The following is a 17,271-nucleotide window of genomic DNA, read 5'->3' as shown; positions in this document are numbered from 1 at the left end:
GTTGTGTCCCCTGTGACGGACGGACGGACGGACGGGGAAGGCAGCTGGACAAAGAATCAGATGACAGTCAGGGTTGCTATGATTGGGGGTGGGTTCCCACTGCGGAAGGTCAGGGCACTTTTTTTGCTTTCGGTCGCCGTCCCTTGTTGAGCACACAGCATGCGAGACGCAATGTGATCGTCTTGAGCTTTGGTTAATCCGTGTTTTTGTTTTTTTTCTTCACAGCGTATTAGACGGTAAAGAAGAAAAGGGCGAGGATAAACGTGCAGCTGATCTCAGGCCAGTAAACGGCGGCACACATCGGAGTTGTTTATACTGGATTCATCATGAAGGCAGCTTGTGTTGTGTTGTTCATCACTGGTGAGTGCTTGTCGAGAAAAAAGAGGATTTGCAAGCATTTCAATGTGCTCATATATTCCATTTGACCACTTATGTTTGTTTTCTTTTGAATGTTTGGAATATTTTATGCATAACGTTCAGGGGGGGTGGTGGGGGGGGGGGGTAATGTCAATAAAACATATTCTTTGAGATGACCACTCAAGCAATTCTTGCGGTTTCAACTTTGACTTGAGAGAAGCAGTTACATGTGGTGCTTCAAGGAAGTCAAGTTGAATTTAGAGATCAACATATGCCAACTTTTCTGAAATTGGACTCGACATAATCACACCAGGCACCACTGAAATAGCAAAAAACGGATGGAAACGTTTTTATTTTTGTTGTCGTTTTTGACAAAAGTGTCTTCCATTTAATAAACCTCTTGTTTGGAGACTTATTTAAATCTCCCTGCTTAGCAAACATCACAAGTACACAATCTTTTGTGGACACGGCTTGTGTGGGCATGATGATGACAGATAAGAAAAAGTAAAGCAGGAAAAACCACTTTTTATACAGCAGCCATTACCCAGCATCACATATGAAAAATGTCAAATTGACCTCCCGCTCTGCAGCATGCGTGTCCGGCTGCAACAGAGAACTCTACGAGAGAGTCCTCGATGACTTCTGCCTGGCTACGTTCGAGTCGGACATGATGGCCGTCGACAAACGTTTGTGGTGCAGCTGGCCGGACACCGCACGGTGAGTTCAACTTACAAGACGCACTCACTTGTCTCGACACGCGAGTGAGGTGGCGCTTCGGAAGGTCTTGTCGTGCGCTATGCGGCGCCGGTCCTCAACTCAATTGGCAAATTGACCGCACATTTAAAAACACCCAACCACAATAATGTCATTTTCTGCTCTTTTATTCAATTGTAAACATGTTAATTAATTGCCAAAAACTTCCATTTCTTAAATAATTCCCATTATTTTTAGTCTATTGTTCAAATATACCTTTCATCAATTTATTTTTGGGCAAATATTCAATTGTGAAAATCTTTCAAGGAAGGATCCCCATCACTAGTTCTGAACGCAACAATTGAATTTTCACATTATTTCAAGCATTTCCTTAATGGACAAATATATGTCCTCTCCTCTCGCACGTGTTTTCAAAGCCAAAACGTCCTCCATAAATGTTTTCGTCTCCTCATGACAGAATCGTACATACGCCAGAAAATGGGAATCGTTGATCGATTCAGCCGCAGCTCGCAAAATACGCCGGGCACTTTGGACGGCGCTATCCATCTGGGAGCGCACATCCTCCGAGTGCAGCTCTCCTCTAAAACTGAATATATTTCCCTGCCCAGTACATATTTTGGGATATTCCGGATGAAAGGGTCTCGCGCTCCAGCTTCCGCCAGTTGGGGAACCGTGCTGTACAGCAATGCAGGTCGGATGTGGCCCATTACTTCACGTCTCTTGCTAAATGGATTTGCTTTTAATTTGGGAGTTGTATAGGCCAACTTCAATAATTGGTTGTCATGATTTTCCATTTTCCATTTTACGTTCCTGTCCTCACCTATGGTCACGAGCTGTGGGTCGTGACCGAAAGAACGAGATCCCGGATACAAGCGGCCGAAATGAGTTTCCTCCGCAGGGTAGCCGGACTCTCCCTTCGAGATAGGGTGAGAAGCTCGGTCATCCGGGAGGGACTCAGCGTCGAGCCGCTACTCCTCCATGTTGAGAGGAACCAGTTGAGGTGGCTGGGGCATCTGGTTCGGATGCCTCCTGGGCGCCTCCCTGGGGAGGTGTTCCGGGCATGTCCTACCGGCAGGAGGCCCCGGGGACGACCCAGGACACGCTGGAGAGACTACGTCTCACGGCTGGCTTGGGAACGCCTTGGGATCCCGTCGGAGGAGCTGGCTGAAGTGGCTGGGGAGAGGGAAGTCTGGGCTTCCCTGCTAAAGCTGCTGCCCCCGCGACCCGACCCCGGATAAGCGGAATTGAAGACGGAACGGAACGGAACGGAATGATTTTCCATTACTGCTGATTTCAAATTCAACAAAATTTACGATATAAGAATTGATAATTATTTGATTTTTATTTACAGTCATACAAAATACCTCCATGGCAAAAATCGATGGAGCAAACACCTTTTTCTGTCCACAATGTTGTACTTAAGGTACAGTGGCATGGGGTAGTATCTTCTAAGGTTCTCGTTTGGACTTTTTGCAATTTGGAAACGGTTTCGAAAACTTAATAATCAAATATACAAGGTTAATTACGTGTGGAATATTTCACTTTGAGGTACATTCTAATTCTGACAGTGTGGAAAATAATGCTACGGCGCACTGAGACCACTGGTATGCATTTTGCTTTCTTCTGCCCCCAACTTCTCGCAGCTAAATTTAGCAGTGTTAAGACCAGATGCGTCTCTGGCGTCACTCGCAAGGTCATCAACAGAGTGACATTTCCGGTTCACGCTGTCTTTTGCCAAGGTGTGTTTCTAGACCACCTGCAGGTTCCCCGGGAAAGAAGTAGGCTGCCATGAAGGGCTCTTCAAAGACAAAAAGCTTGTGTGGGGGGGGGGCTAATGTCGTGCAATCAAGTCCTTGATATGGATCAACATCATCTCTGCTTTTCACCACAACTGACCCTTGACCTCCATTTCCCTGTGCTATTGGATGCAGGATCTATGAGGGTCTGACTAACTGCACGTACCAGGTAGCGTTGAGGATGGACTGCTTCTGGCCCCATCAGACGGTCGACCGCTTCTTTGCGACGGTTCACCGAACCTACTTCCATGACTGCCGGCTGAGCGGCCGGCTCGTCCGCGACCCGCCGGCCGGCGTTCTTGCTCCATTCATTGGAGTGCCGATGTTGGTCACTCTGCTCGTGACGGGCCTGGTGGTGTGGAGGAGTAAACGCACAGAGGGTGTTCTATAGAGACAAACTTACAATAGAGCCCTTATTTTCCAGCAGGTGGCGCAGTTGTGCTTGCCATAGTAGTTTGGAATTGTAAATATTTATAGGGTGAGAGCTGCGTCAGCTGATATGTGGTACCAGAGCAGCCCCAGTGGAATACAACTCGAGATAATTAAAATTGAAAAAAAAAAAAAAAAAAAAAAAAGGGACTTTACCAAACTGAACCAAACTGTCCTCTTTGGTGGACATAAGATTTCACCTCAAAATCAAATGTGTGCTATTTTGCAAAGATGCTCATGATGCTTAGAATGCTAAGACAAAAAAAAATAAATAAATAAATAAATAAATAAATAGAATGCTAAGACAAAGCAATATTGAAAGAATGTTAACATCCTTTAGTTTCGAATAAGTCCACCAAGCAAAACAACAGTTTAGTTTTGACTTTAGCTTTAGTTTTATTCAAAGCTTATTGAAAGTGCAACTCTTAGGAGCATAAAGAGAACTCGTGTCCGGCAGAAGGATCAAGGTTTCCGAGCCAGCATGTAGAAATATTTGACCACCATGGTGAGCTCCGTTTCTGGCGAGGACACCCGCATGGCAGCCAGCAGTCTGAAATGGAAAACGGCTTCAGTTCATTACTGAGGGGGGGCGTTCAACGCCTGGCTTATTTTTAGCAACTCAACTTTATTTGTATTTGTGTCTATCGTACAATCTGTGCAAATCAAAGTGTCACTTCAAAAAGGGCAATTCAAAATCAAGCCATAAAACCTGGCAACAACAAAAAGCAATGTTAAATCATAAATCTTAAGTAAATGATTAAAAAAAATGGCTGAGCGCACGAGTGGTAGGCGGATCGATCCAAATATCGATACCAAGTCAGTATCGATATTGAATCGATGCCGGCACTATAATATCGATCTAGTGGTTTAGTTTCAGTTTGGCACTTTTAAGCACTGCTGCGGTTTGGTCAAATGAAAAACAGGGAAGTCACATTAGCCACAGGCACACGTGCTCCCGCTCTTGTTTATTTAGGTTGAAAGAGAAGCGATGATGTTTGTTATTTTTTGTATTTGTACTTTCTGAACAGTATATGATATTTATTAGCATTTCTTTTCCTATGATCACTTTGTGCATTTTCTTTAAGAATGTAAAAAAGTTATTATGTTATTGTTGGAATGTTTCTGGGGGAGGGGGGGGGGGGTAACATTGATAAAGTATTTTCTATTTGGCAATAAACTTTCCCCTAATTTTGTCCTTTGTTTAAAAAAGAAACAACACAAAACCACTTAAAGGTTGAAAATGGATTGTGATAAAGCAATTCGATGTATCGGTCCGTTGTGGTGAAGGAGCTGAGCCGAAAGGCAAAGCTCTCGATTTACCGGTCGATCTACGTTCCTGCCCTCACCTTCGGTCACGAGCTGCGGGTTCGTGACCGAAAGAACAGGATCCCGGATACAAGCGGCCGAAATGAGTTTCCTCCGCAGGGAAGCTCGGTCATTCGGGAGGGACTCAGCGTCGAGCCGCTACTCCTCCACGTTGAGAGGAACCAGTTGAGGTGGCTGGGGCATCTGGTTCGGATGCCTCCCGGGCGCCTCCCTGGGGAGGTGTTCCGGGCATGTCCTACCGGCAGGAGGCCCCGGGGACGACCCAGGACACGCTGGAGAGACTACGTCTCACGGCTGGCTTGGGAACGCCTTGGGATCCCGTCGGAGGAGCTGGCTGAAGTGGCTGGGGAGAGGGAAGTCTGGGCTTCCCTGCTAAAGCTGCTGCCCCTGCGACCCGACCCCGGATAAGCGGAATTGAAGACGGAACGGAAATTCGATGATACAGCTACCTTAATTTAAAAAAACAATTATATTTCATAATTTTCAAAAAGTAACAGTATTGGCGATGCTGGCCTTATATTTACTTGGTATCAAATCGAAATTCCAAAATCACACACCACGAGGAGCACAGGGGACCAACGTGAGGATACGACATCACATAGCGGCCTTTCAAGGAAGCAAAGGATTCTTATTTATAACCCGGGACCATTATTCCTCCTCCGTATTACATTTTTCTCTTTTATATGGCAATGAACGGTCGCTATCTCATCTCAGCCTTCAACAGCGGCAAACTTTTCATGTGTAACAAAGCAGCGATTCACAGGACACAATTGGAGTCCAATGTTCAGTGGCAGCCGAGTTGAAGATTACGCGTTAATGTCTCACTTGTTCCTGATGTCCTCGGAAAGACGCGCGGCCTCCGCGGCATTCTGGCTCTTCAGTTTCTGGTAGCTCGTAAATGTCTCCACCATCCCGATGTAACTGTTTATCGGCACCGTCCTGTAAATTTTATGACAGCCGTTCCTGGACACAAAAAAAAATGTAAATGGGCCATATTGTGGAAATTGGACTTTTTATTTGCTTGGATGCAAATAACTGGGTCTTTAGTGTCCCTGCCCAGCCATTAAGTGCGAAATTTAGTAACCAAGCAACCAAGTCAATCTTTTGAAGACGTGTCGATGTTTTATCAAGCGGTTGTGAACGTCTTTCTAATTGACCAAATGGCAAGTTTCTCAGCTAAGCCAGTCAAAGTTTTCCCATTTCCCACACTCACCACTCTTTGTCCGGAAAGGTGCAGGAATCGAACATGTCAAGGTAGATTTGTGAAGAACTGGAGCCCAGACAAGGATTTTTGAACGGGAGCAGTGCTGCATAAAACTAATCATAAACAATTATTAAACACACAAAATACAAACACACACTTTCCGTAGTATGCGAACCACACAAACGAACTTTAAAATGTGGAAAGTTGCGCTGGTACGGAAATCACGATAGGTCGGCCGTGGCGTCAAAGTGGAGATGCGCTCTCGACGCCGTGAAGTGGACTCGCATGCTGTGCGTTGTGTCTTCAGCATAAACATGCTCACTTGATGCTTAAATGTTTTATTCTTTTTACACCCCCACTATTAGCAACGGTTAGCATCTTATGCTAAAATGCACGACGAGAATAACTACAACCTTCAGATTCTGCCTTTTATACTTTGTCCAGTCTGTATTTGATTCCACTCTGCACACGTTTTTTCAAATTCCTTCAAACAAGCATAAAACAACAACGGACGAACTTTTGCTTCCGCATCCAACGTATTAAAGTTCAGTGGACAATTGAGACAATTGAGACAATTGAGACAAGTCACCTCTCCGCAGACGCTGTTGAGCGCACCTGTGGCGTCGCCGCACTCCAGCTCCATGTCCAACGTGTAGCTCAGCAGCGCCAGGCAGCCGCTCGGCTTCAGCACTCGCTCGGCCTCCTTCAGGAAGCGCGGGCGGTCGAACCAGTGGGCCGCCGTCATGGCCGCCACAAGGTCCACCTGACCGGACTCAAACGGAAGTTCTTCTGCAGGGCTCCGCCTGCATGTCCGAGGCAGCCGTAAAGAGCAAATGCGGAGGAGGAGGAGGAGATGAGAGGGGACAGGAGGGACACTGGACTGTAAAATCCTGTCATAATTATTATTATTATTTTTTTCTTCTCAAAAACAATGATCCCAAATCGTGAGGGGTGTGAGGGTATTATAAAGGGGGGTTAAGAAGAAATGAAAAATCTTTCAAATGTTTAGATACGACTTCACCAATCCTGGTCCTCGAGGACCGGAATCCTGCAGGTTGTAGATGGTTCCGTCCTCCAACACCCCTGATTCGAACGATCAGGATTATCAGGCTTCTGATGAGCTGATTATAGCATTCAGGAGTGTTGGGGTACGGAAGCATCTAAAACCTGCATGACTCCGGCCCTCGAGGGATTGGGGAAGCCTGACCTGGTTGTAAAAAAAATACAAAACACAACCTTTGATTTATGGCGCATTTCATACACGACATACACTCAATATGTCATTAAAAGTACAACATTTTCAAAGCAGTTACAGTGTTAAAGAGATTTAAAAGCAACGTCAATGAATTAGGAGTGTTAAAATAAGTCATCGTAGTTAATCGCATGACTTCAATAAACTCACGATTAATCACAAATTTGATATCTGTTCTAAATGTACAATAAAATGTATGTTTTTTGGTTTTTTAAGTTTTCATACTCTTGTTAACATAAAAGTGGAAAAAATATGAAACTAACTACAGTAATTTCATAATCCAGCCATTCATTTTCTTAACCGCTTGTCCTCACAAGGGTCGCGGGGGTGCTGGAGCCTATCCCAGCTGGCTTCGGGCAGTACACCCTCAACCGCTTGCCAGCCAATCGCAGGGCACACACAGACGAACAACCATACTCACAATCACACCTTTGGACAATTTGGAGTGTTCAATGAACCTGCCACGCGTGTTTTTGGAATGTGGGAGGAAACCGGAGTACCCGGAGAAAAGCCACGCAGGCACGGGGAGAACATGCAAACTCCACCCAGGAAGGCCGAAGCCCGGACTCTATCTCACGTCCTCTGCACTGGGAGGCGGACGTGCTAACCAGTCAGCCACCGGGCCGCCCGTAATTTCATAATAAAAAAATATATATTTTTGTTAACATTAAAAAGATGTACTGTAAAAAGCGAGTGTGATATTGATTTGTGTTGAGGTCATTTTTCTGCCACGAGATGGCACCATTGCAATTGTAAGACATTGGTGACAGCTCAGTGCATTTCTCTTTTCATATTAAGAGCTATCTTATCTTTAACTTGAAGACACTTGTGAAATTCTGCACATTTTAAAAAATGGTAAAATACAACTTGACCCGAGTCTCATCGGTCATTAATTGCACTTTAAAAAAAATTAAAAAAAATAAATAAAAAATTGCACTTTTTTTTTTTAATTGTGGCGTTAAAGGAACTTTAAGTTAACTCAAAATGTACGCACTAATTTTGACACCCCTAAAAATAATTAGATAAGTAATAAGCTTGCAAAAATAATTGTAAAAAGCAGACAAGTGAGCACAGTTTTTAACCTGGACTTAAATGCATTTACACTTTGAATTCTTTTATATTATTCACTCTCACAAGAAGCGCTACCAGGAAATACGAGAGAAAAAAAAGTGCTTCCTGAGGGTGATTGTTTTGTTTGTTTTGCAATTGCAGTTCACCTTTGAATACAAACCTGCCCCGACGCTTCCATTTGGGACCCTCAACCACAAACGTCAGCTCCCAACATTTGCATGAATGCGTTCCACCGACTTGCTTCCACCTCACCTGTACGAGACATTCTGGCAATGATTCTCGGCCTGAGCCAGCTGATTGGCGCTGATGTCGGTCCCGACAACCCGGTCGAAGAACGGGGCCAACAGAACGGTTCCTTTTCCGTTGCCGCAGCCAACATCCACTGCCAGGTTGAACTTGTTTGGCGTCTAAAAAGTAGCATTTGCATCTTGAAATAAAAAAAAGGCATTCAATTGGTTACAAAACTTCAACATACCTTTGACCCCATGAAGTCCATAATCGTATTGATCAGTTCACGAGGGGTGACTCGATACTGCAGGTAGGCAGCAACGTGCTCGTCCTCCTCATACAACCTAAACGCCATCTTTTCCCGCTCGATGTTGGCAAGCACTGACTGATCTCCTCCAGTTAGTTCACTCGCTGCAAGCACATGCACACGTCAGACCATTTTTTTTTTTCTCTCTCCCAAGTTGAGTTAATTATTTATTTGACCCTGCATTTGCAGTAGAAGAGCAATAGAGAGCAGTGTTGGAACACGGATGCTTTCCCTGCACGAGGACAAACATTTTTTTTTGTCAATGGGTGGGGAAAGGTTATCGTCCTTGTTTGCTCGGAGGTCATCATTGACAGACCAGAGCGAAAATAAAGCAAAGGATTTGATTCAAAGTGTATTTGGATGACATACTTTTGATTCATATTCTTCACGTTGATTTGGGCTTCTCTTCCTGATCCTTCTGTGTCTATTAGAAGAGATTCTTCATTTTTTTTTTTTCTTTAAGAGCTCAGTATTGTTCATTCGGAAATGTCATCATCATTGCTCTTTTTTTCTTCTTTTTTTTTTCTTTTTTTTTTTAAATATATATATATATATATATATATATATATATATATATATATATATATATATTTTGTGTGTGGGTGAGTATGTGTATGTGCGTGCGTGCGTGTATTTGTTAGCTCACCAGAAAACCTATTAGAAAAAATCTCATACCGTTCACCTAAACCGAACACCAGGAGACCCGAGGAAGGACCAAAGAAAACCAAGGAAGGTGAAATCCAGCACCGACCAGACACCCCCCACTAGAACTCCTCCCCAGCCCAAGAAACATCCAGACCCCAACAAATCCAAAAAACATAAAATCAGGGAGGCCTCAAGAGACCAAAGGAGAGACCGAGAAAAGGAAGGAAGGACAGAAAGAAAAGAAAAAAAAAAAAGAGATTCTTCAGCTAATTAATAAAGGGTAGGGTGGTTTCATTGGAAATTAGCAACACATATCCTGCTGTCCCAAACCCAATCTATTAAAAAAAATATCAATTCGAAGAAAATATAATCAAGCAAAGAAAAGAAAGACTGCATGGGAGAATTCGGCTGGAAATGAAATCAAATCAAATATTTTAAATAATCAAAGTCAATTGTTGTTGAAACTGAAGGCAGTTGCAGTCTGAAATGCAAAATATCAATCGAATCACGTTCTTTGATGCACGAAGGCGGTCAAGTACACGCATTTGAAAACGCCTCCTCAACATCTTAACAATGTGAGCGCGCAAACGACGCGGCGCTTGTGGCGGGATTTCGACGGATGCTGCTGAATATCTGAAATCACACTTTTGGAAATTTCACAGCTCGGTCATTCGGGAGGGACTCAGCGTCGAGCCGCTACTCCTCCATGTTGAGAGGAACCAGTTGAGGTGGCTGGGGCATCTGGTTCGGATGCCTCCCGGGCGCCTCCCTGGGGAGGTGTTCCGGGCATGTCCTACCGGCGGGAGGCCCCGGGGACGACCCAGGACACGCTGGAGAGACTACGTCTCACGGCTGGCCTGGGAACGCCTTGGGATCCCATCGGAGGAGCTGGCTGAAGTGGCTAGGGAGAGGGAAGTCTGGGCTTCCCTGCTAAAGCTGCTGCCCCCGCGACCCGACCCCGGATAAGCGGAATTGAAGACGGAACGGAACGGAACGGAAATTTCACAAAGTGAGCATTGACTGCAGCTGCTTAGCGAGATGCACAAATTCCAGGAAATTTGCGTAGCGGTCGAACAGCTTATTTTTTTCCAGTGAGTTCATTATTGGGCTCATCCTCGATCCCTTGACCCATTAAAGCTTTATTTGAGGTGCAAATTTGAAGGAGAGGCGAGTAATCCCACGCCGAGAGAGGAAGGTAGTATTTGGCTTTGACGATAGAAATGGATTAAACGGCTCACAATAAAGGCCACTTTAATTGAACCAATCAATCCTGATTCTGCCGCCATAAGATAACCGATGAACGGGGCAGATAACGCATGTAGGTCAAGGAGGGGGGGACGGGGTTCGCTTCGGTGGACATTCGCACCGAGCAAAAGCACTTTTCAATCCAAAGCAAATGTATTTTCTTCTTCTGCGCTTGACTGAATTAAAACGCCACCAAAGCTCAATTAAGAGCATCCCAAATCATGTCTCATGCTCGTTGGCCTCACACTCCTGAGGCTCAGGGTTCAAGACTCAACCGCGGCTTCCCCGCGTGCCCCCATAACCTCCGTGTACGCCTTCCCTCGTTATCGACAGCGTTCAGTTGAAAACGAGCGCGTTAGCGGTGACCTTTTCCGTTCAACCTGTTAGCAACGTGAGCTCGTTAAACTTGGCTGTTTAATTAGCGGCGGGGGGGGGGGGGGGGCAATCAAGGAGGAGTCCGGGACCTCCGCGAGCGTAGACGGGGGATCAATGGCCGTCGGGGAGCCTTGAGGCGCCGCAGCCGCACCACTTTTTGCGTGCGCGGAACGCAAACCAAAACATGGCGGTCTCGCAGGAACGTCTTTTGAACGCGCGTGGAATGTCCGATGTTGAAATGTCGTGCGCTGCAAAAACGAACATCTGAAGTAAAATATCATTTCTTGAATCTAACCTCATTTTGCTTATTTTGCTTTTGACAAGTTATTTGGACTTAAAAGGAAATTGTCAGGCAAGATCGTTGAGCTTATTTTGAAGAAACTTGCGACTTTTATGATCTTATTTGATCAAGCAAGTCTTGGCGTTGCGTGTTAACAGCCAGTTTGAAGTCCTGTGACGATTAAAACAAGCATTTCCCACTTTTTTAAGATGACAACTAACCAACATCAAAAGCCCCGAATTGGGCTTTCATGAGTTTTCTTTTTTTTAAGATTTTGCACAATCTAGTAAGAAGATAAATTTTAAAAAAAGCGCAATATGGTTCATTTCGTTATATTTACTAAGCTCATTTGTCTTTATTTCAGTACCGGCTCAGTGATCCAGTGGAAGAGTGCCTACACTCTGACTTGAAGGTTGTGGGTTCAATTCCTGGCCGGGTCATGACAAAGAAAGCGGCACCTGTTACCTCCGTCCTTGAGATAGTTCTATTTATTACAGCTTGGAAAAAGTCGACATCACTTGTTTTTAGTTTGAAAATACTATTTTCAAGACCGCAGTGGTTGATATGGGCCTAGTATTATTATTATTTTTTTTTTTAATTTTGCTTATTTGAAGTAATAATTTTCTTATTTGACTAAATGTCTTGCTTACATTTTCTACATTAGCAGTTTAGAAATGCACAGGTTTGAACTCGTCCACAAGCAATCATGCAAAGGCGAGCAAGAAGCCAAAAGCCGCTGAGCTCCAAGTGGAAGCAAAAGGCGTAAATCGCACACACACCAAAAAAATAAATAGCTCAAGTCTGTCGGTCTATTTTTACCAAAGAACCGCATAATGCATGACGGCTCAACAGAGTTCCGAAGACTTCGTCGTCCACCACAAGCCCAGGTTCGTTTTCCGAGTCCAAGATCCTGATTCGTGTGCAGGCGGGCTTTCGTCACTTCCACTTTTTTTTTTTTTTTTTTTGGCCTGCTCTTATTTGCTTAGCAACTGACTGGAAGCCTTTCCAAGTGAGACAAGTGATTAAACTTGTTTGGATCAAAATAACTATTCATTTATTCTTCCCACTGCTGACAAAAAAAAAATAAAAAAAATCAGGCAAATGACTTCACTCCTCTAGAATCCAAATTGCATTCAAGGACACTAAATGATATAAAATAATCTCTCACACAACAAATTGCAATTTGGGCCGGCCGCGTTCCCGCAGGAGCCGAGACGTCGCTCCGAGTGGCATGAAGACGGAAGCCTGACGCGGACGCTTCCTTTCCCTGCAACCACCAGCGTGATTAGGCTTTAATTACAGGCGGCCATGGTGACACTTTCCCTATAATTGTAACTATCCAAGCGCTGGGCTGCCGCTTGCACTGAATCAAAAAGGCTCAAAAGGCTCAAAAGGCTCCTCCTCCGTTCGCTAAAACCTCCCGATTGCTTGTTGATGTAAATGGCCTCTCCGTGTCTCAGACATTTCTCTAAAAATTTAAATACTGCATGAATCCTAATGAGATAACTGGAGTACTTTTTTTTTTTTTTTTGCACTTTCAATTTCAATTTTAGTCCATTTCGTCAAATTATCTTCTCTATTATTAGGACTTAATGTGTGACTGTACATGTACAGAACTTTCCTTTGTCGTTTTGTTGTTTACATCATTGCTGTTAAAAAATTTTAAGCCCTTCATGAGTACAATGTTTTTTTTCCCCATTAAAACCCTGACGTATATGATCTGACACATGCATTGCACGGATAATCCATTAGAGGGCAGTATCACCCAGCAACCTTGCAAGATCGCCCCAATTAGTTTTTTTTTTTACGATTGCTTTTAATCACGAAATCCAAAACGGGGCTCGGATTTTAAAGACGCTGCACACAATTAGCGCAACCATGCACGTGAGATGTAGAACATCTCAGATACCGTGCAAAAGGAGTCAAAACTTTAAACACAGGTATAAAAAGCATCTTATGTTGCAATATGACATACGCACGTGTCATAAGGTTTAACTCTGTTTGAACCAGTTTCACACTGCAATGTTTTACTTCATCAACTTTTAGCAGTTACTCGAAGCAAAGTACACAAAGAAAGTGCAAATGCACAATATGGCATGGCAGGTGAATTGGACACTCCAAATTGTCCATAGTTGTGTGAGTATGGTTGTTCGTCTCTGTGTGCCCTGTGATTGGCTGGCAACCAGTTCAGGGTGTACCCCGCCTCCTGCCCGAAGCCAGCTGGGATAGGCTCCAGCAACCCCCGCGACCCTTGTGAGGACAAGCGGTACTGAAAATGGATGGATGGATGGATAGTCAAAGATAAATCAGTCTCGATAGACAATCACAACAAAATGTGTCCCAACACTGTAAGCCCAAAAATCAGACACATAAAAATACTGCACTCCTAAAAAAGACAAAAATAAATGAAATACATCGCAGAGTTCAGGGGTAGGCAACTTTGGTCCTAGAGAGCCGCAGTCCCGTGCCTTTTAGATGTCTCCCTCTTCCAACATAGGTGAGGATCCTTATCACCCTTCTACAGAGCTGGCTGATGAATGGATCGTTTTAATCACCTGTGTCGGAGGAGGGAGCCATCTAAAGCACGCGAGCACTGCGGCTCTCGAGGGCCGGGGTTGCCCGACCCCTGGCCTCGTTAGATCTGACCAGCAACTTTCATCAACATTGCAGGCAATACCCTGGTTGGATTGTTATTATTATTATTATTTTTTTCCCCATTGTCTTGTTGGAAGGCATCAATTCATGGTTAATGACATGGCAACGTTGCATTTGACACATTTGGTCGTCTTCTCCTTTGAGGACGTTCTCCCACCCTCACTTTTCTTCCTGCGACTTCTTCTATTTTGTTTGAAAGCAGGTGAACTTACCTGCTCCATTTTTTAGGTAGTGTTCACACCTGATTAGTTTGTCTACAATAAAGCAATCGTGTGTTTAATCAACTGGCTCATGTGTGGTGATTTGTCAGTCAGTGCTTTGGAATTGCTTGGACGTGTCATTATGACAGAGCTCCGTGTAAAAGTGTGTTGAGTATTTCGTAAATCATTGTGTGTGTGTTCTGAAAAAAAGGGTGAGGCTGACTTTGTGTTTATACTGGTGAAAATCTGGTCCAATGTTTTGCTCCTTCAGCGTAAGGTGTTGATAATTATGGAATTCTTTCGTTTTTAGTGTTTGTGCAATCGTAAAAAAAACTGTAATAGTGGGTAATGTTCTTTTCAGATTTTTGGAAATACTAATATATATGTTTAATATGTCTGTTTATTATGATATACATGTACACATTTAAAGCAATATGACCGGATGTATCAAACATGATACAAATCAAAAGTCATATGAGAAAGTTGATAAAAAAAAAAATAACAATCAGAATTTTCATATTCATATATATATATATATATATATATATTTTAAATGTATGTATACTGTACGTACTAGGTTGCCCTCAACCGCCCCAGCAGTTTATTTACAAACACAAAATCACCGCTTGCAGAGGGAAAAAACGTTGGACACAAACTGCTCCGAACTGGAGAAGAAACAGGCCACTCGAAAGAGAACGACGAAAGGCGCAAAAACAAGGCACAAGCGCAAAAAGCAAGGCAAACAAGGGCTGTGAGCACGATTCCGTGCACAGGGTGCGATACTTCCGAACTGGCCGTTGGCTGAAGCGGTCCGATTATTAGGTGGGTCACTGGAGACAGGCGGATGCAATCAGGAACTGGAGGAAGAGCAAGCGACCTGAAGTGAGAGTGGTGGTTCGTACTTTCAAAATAAAACCGGAAATGGATGGAGAAAATAAGAGCAGCACAGCCCTGCTTACTGCGGCGTGACACTTACGTTACTTTCCGAGTAGTTGTAGCGATCGATTTCATTTTCTCAGGGATGAAAAATGTTCCGTTCCGTTCCGTCTTCAATTCCGCTTATCCGGGGTCGGGTCGCGGGGGCAGCAGCTTTAGCAGGGAAGCCCAGACTTCCCTCTCCCCAGCCACTTCAGCCAGCTCCTCCGATGGGATCCCAAGGCGTTCCCAAGCCAGCCGTGAGACGTAGTCTCTCCAGCGTGTCCTGGGTCGTCCCCGGTGCCTCCCGCCGGTAGGACATGCCCGGAACACCTCCCCAGGGAGGCGCCCAGGAGGCATCCGAACCAGATGCCCCAGCCACCTCAACTGGTTCCAACTGGGATGAAAAATTATTTATTTGATTTTTTTTTTTTTTTTACAATTTGTGTGACTCTTCTTGACTATCAAGCGGTTCATAAGAAAATGTGTCCAAAAGAATACAACTTTTTGCATCTACATAGAAAAGGGACCATTTTGAACTCACCGCAGCAACATTCGTATTCACCTTTTGTCCGTGACTGACAGGCCGCCAGCGCCGTCTGCCCTCATTGAGCGTGGACGTGCTTCAGTTCCTGCGGTGACCCTGAAAAGGGGAAGGCTGCACACAAAATGGATGAAAGAGGACCACACGGAGGGAAGAGTGGAGGGTCTCCAGCGGCGTGTTTATCAAGACAGCTTTTCAGAATATTCCGCTGTGTAAAAGCCGGATTTAAAAAGTGTCTGTTGTCCTGCTGCGAAACTTCCAAGCAAATAAGAGTGTGCGTCGCTGCCGACATATTGAAGGAAAACTCCGAGATTGCATTTTTCCTCATGCAGTAGTAGATCTTGTAGGTACAGTTTAGAACAGCGCTTCTTAACTTGGGTTCGATTAAACCCCAAATGTTCGGTCAGTCCGTCCGAGTGGTTCGGACGGAAGTCAAAACGCACCCGACTCATCTGAGATTTGTGACGAGGCGCTCAGCTTGGCCATCATCGGCTGCGCGCGACAACTTGCGACTGTTGTGATGGTACCTCGTAGGATTTCTAGATTATTATAATCCCGTCATACTAATAATGAAATAAATAAATAAATAAATAAATAAATAAATAAATAAATACATAAATAAATAAATAAATAAATAAATAAATAAATAAATAAATAAATAAAATAAAATAAAATAAAATAAATAAAAATAAATTTAAATAAATTTAAAAAAGTACCCTTTTAATAACTCTTTTAAAACCTTATTATTGGCAATATTCGGGTTTTGTGAGGCCATGCAAACACGCGCAATAACCCCAATATGCTCTTATTCAGGTTTTTAAAAACTCCTTTCATAACCCAAATTCTTGCTCATATAAATGCTTTCGGAATAACTGGATTGAACGCCGCTTTGTTTTCTCTATTTTCTTCTTGGCTTATTGGATTCGCAAGGAATCGTGACCTACGGACGTGTAAGCGCAGCGCCGTCCTACTAACGGAGCCTCCCTTAAATGCACTGATTTCTCCGCTGCGGTGTCACGTTATTTTGGCGAAACCACCGCGAAAACGCCACCGTTTGTGTCTATAATCCACATGCAGTAAATACACGTATATTAGTCCGTGTTTGTGGCGTGTAACCAGAAAGACTCAACAAACATGACGCTCGCTTGCACACTTCTGGAGCGTCTTTTATTGAACGTATAGTAAGTTAAATGCGGAAATGACATTATTGTCGTAATTACGGGATCTTCCAATCGAACAAATGAGCACGTAAACGGGGGGTTACCTCTGTCCGCCACGCATGTAAAACCTCGATTGTTTCACAAACAGCAATTCTGACCTTAACCCGAATATTGACTGCATGCAAACGTAGTCAGCGGCGGTTGCGCGAAAGTGCTCCATAAATATCAAGTTACGTTAAAATGATGGGACTCGGCGTCCAAACTGCATGATTTGCTTTTCAAACTTGAGCAATTCTAATCGTGTACACCCGGTAGCGGTGCACAAGAACACCAACACTTTCTGAATTCAAGGTAAAGGACGGCAGATTCGATTGAAAAGGCTACTTACTCTCCCCTGCTCCCTATTTCGTCCGCCTGTAAACTCTATACCAGGGGTGCTCAAGTTGGGTCCTCGAGAGCCCCTATCCAGCCTGTTTTCCGTGTTTCTCTCCACTAACACACCTGATTCATGATCAGGATCGTTATCAGGGCTTCTGCAAAGCTTGCTGATGATCTGATCATTAGATTC

General features: G+C 44.1%; 2 protein-coding genes across 3 annotated transcripts; one reads left to right on the top strand and one right to left on the bottom strand.

The window, feature by feature from the left end:
- Positions 1–81: 81 nt before the first annotated feature.
- Positions 82–4,335, top strand: LOC147180122 (receptor activity-modifying protein 1-like). Of its 2 annotated transcripts, XM_086070148.1 has the most exons (4): positions 82–108; positions 226–360; positions 948–1,074; positions 3,003–4,335. In XM_086070148.1, exons 2-4 carry the CDS (start codon positions 327–329, stop codon positions 3,256–3,258), a joined length of 417 nt encoding a protein of 138 aa, XP_085926274.1. In that variant the 5' UTR covers positions 82–108; positions 226–326; the 3' UTR covers positions 3,259–4,335. The 2 variants fall into 2 exon arrangements, with proteins under 2 accessions (XP_085926274.1, XP_085926273.1); XM_086070147.1 differs by lacking the exon at positions 82–108 and having other exon boundaries at positions 126–360.
- Positions 3,668–8,803, bottom strand: LOC147180121 (uncharacterized). Its single transcript, XM_086070146.1, has 6 exons — positions 8,625–8,803; positions 8,402–8,556; positions 6,416–6,629; positions 5,836–5,939; positions 5,448–5,585; positions 3,668–3,846 (listed from the first exon to the last, which is right to left on the bottom strand). The coding sequence occupies exons 1-6, from the start codon at positions 8,730–8,732 to the stop codon at positions 3,759–3,761; spliced, it is 807 nt and encodes a 268-aa protein (XP_085926272.1). The 5' UTR covers positions 8,733–8,803; the 3' UTR covers positions 3,668–3,758.
- Between the last annotated feature and the right edge of the window lie 8,468 nt (positions 8,804–17,271).

The sequence above is a fragment of the Leptonotus elevatus genome, chromosome 2 (genome assembly GCF_054856555.1).
Source record: "Leptonotus elevatus isolate MCC_2025b chromosome 2, RoL_Lele_1.0, whole genome shotgun sequence".
Classification (NCBI taxonomy): domain Eukaryota; kingdom Metazoa; phylum Chordata; class Actinopteri; order Syngnathiformes; family Syngnathidae; genus Leptonotus; species Leptonotus elevatus.
The sequence above is the reverse complement of the archived record's forward strand: the minus strand, read 5'-3'. Positions and strand labels throughout refer to the sequence as shown.

Coding starts and splice junctions, on each gene's coding strand:
- LOC147180122 (XM_086070148.1), top strand. CDS start 327: ATGAAGGCAGCTTGTGTTGTGTTGTTCATCACTG. Junction 361..947: donor TGTTGTGTTGTTCATCACTG/GTGAGTGCTTGT, acceptor CCCGCTCTGCAG/CATGCGTGTCCGGCTGCAAC. Junction 1,075..3,002: donor AGCTGGCCGGACACCGCACG/GTGAGTTCAACT, acceptor TATTGGATGCAG/GATCTATGAGGGTCTGACTA.
- LOC147180121 (XM_086070146.1), bottom strand. CDS start 8,732: ATGGCGTTTAGGTTGTATGAGGAGGACGAGCACGTTGCTGCCTACCTG. Junction 5,586..5,835: donor ACCTTTCCGGACAAAGAGTG/GTGAGTGTGGGA, acceptor TTTTGTGTCCAG/GAACGGCTGTCATAAAATTT. Junction 3,847..5,447: donor TCCGAGGACATCAGGAACAA/GTGAGACATTAA, acceptor TTTCCATTTCAG/ACTGCTGGCTGCCATGCGGG.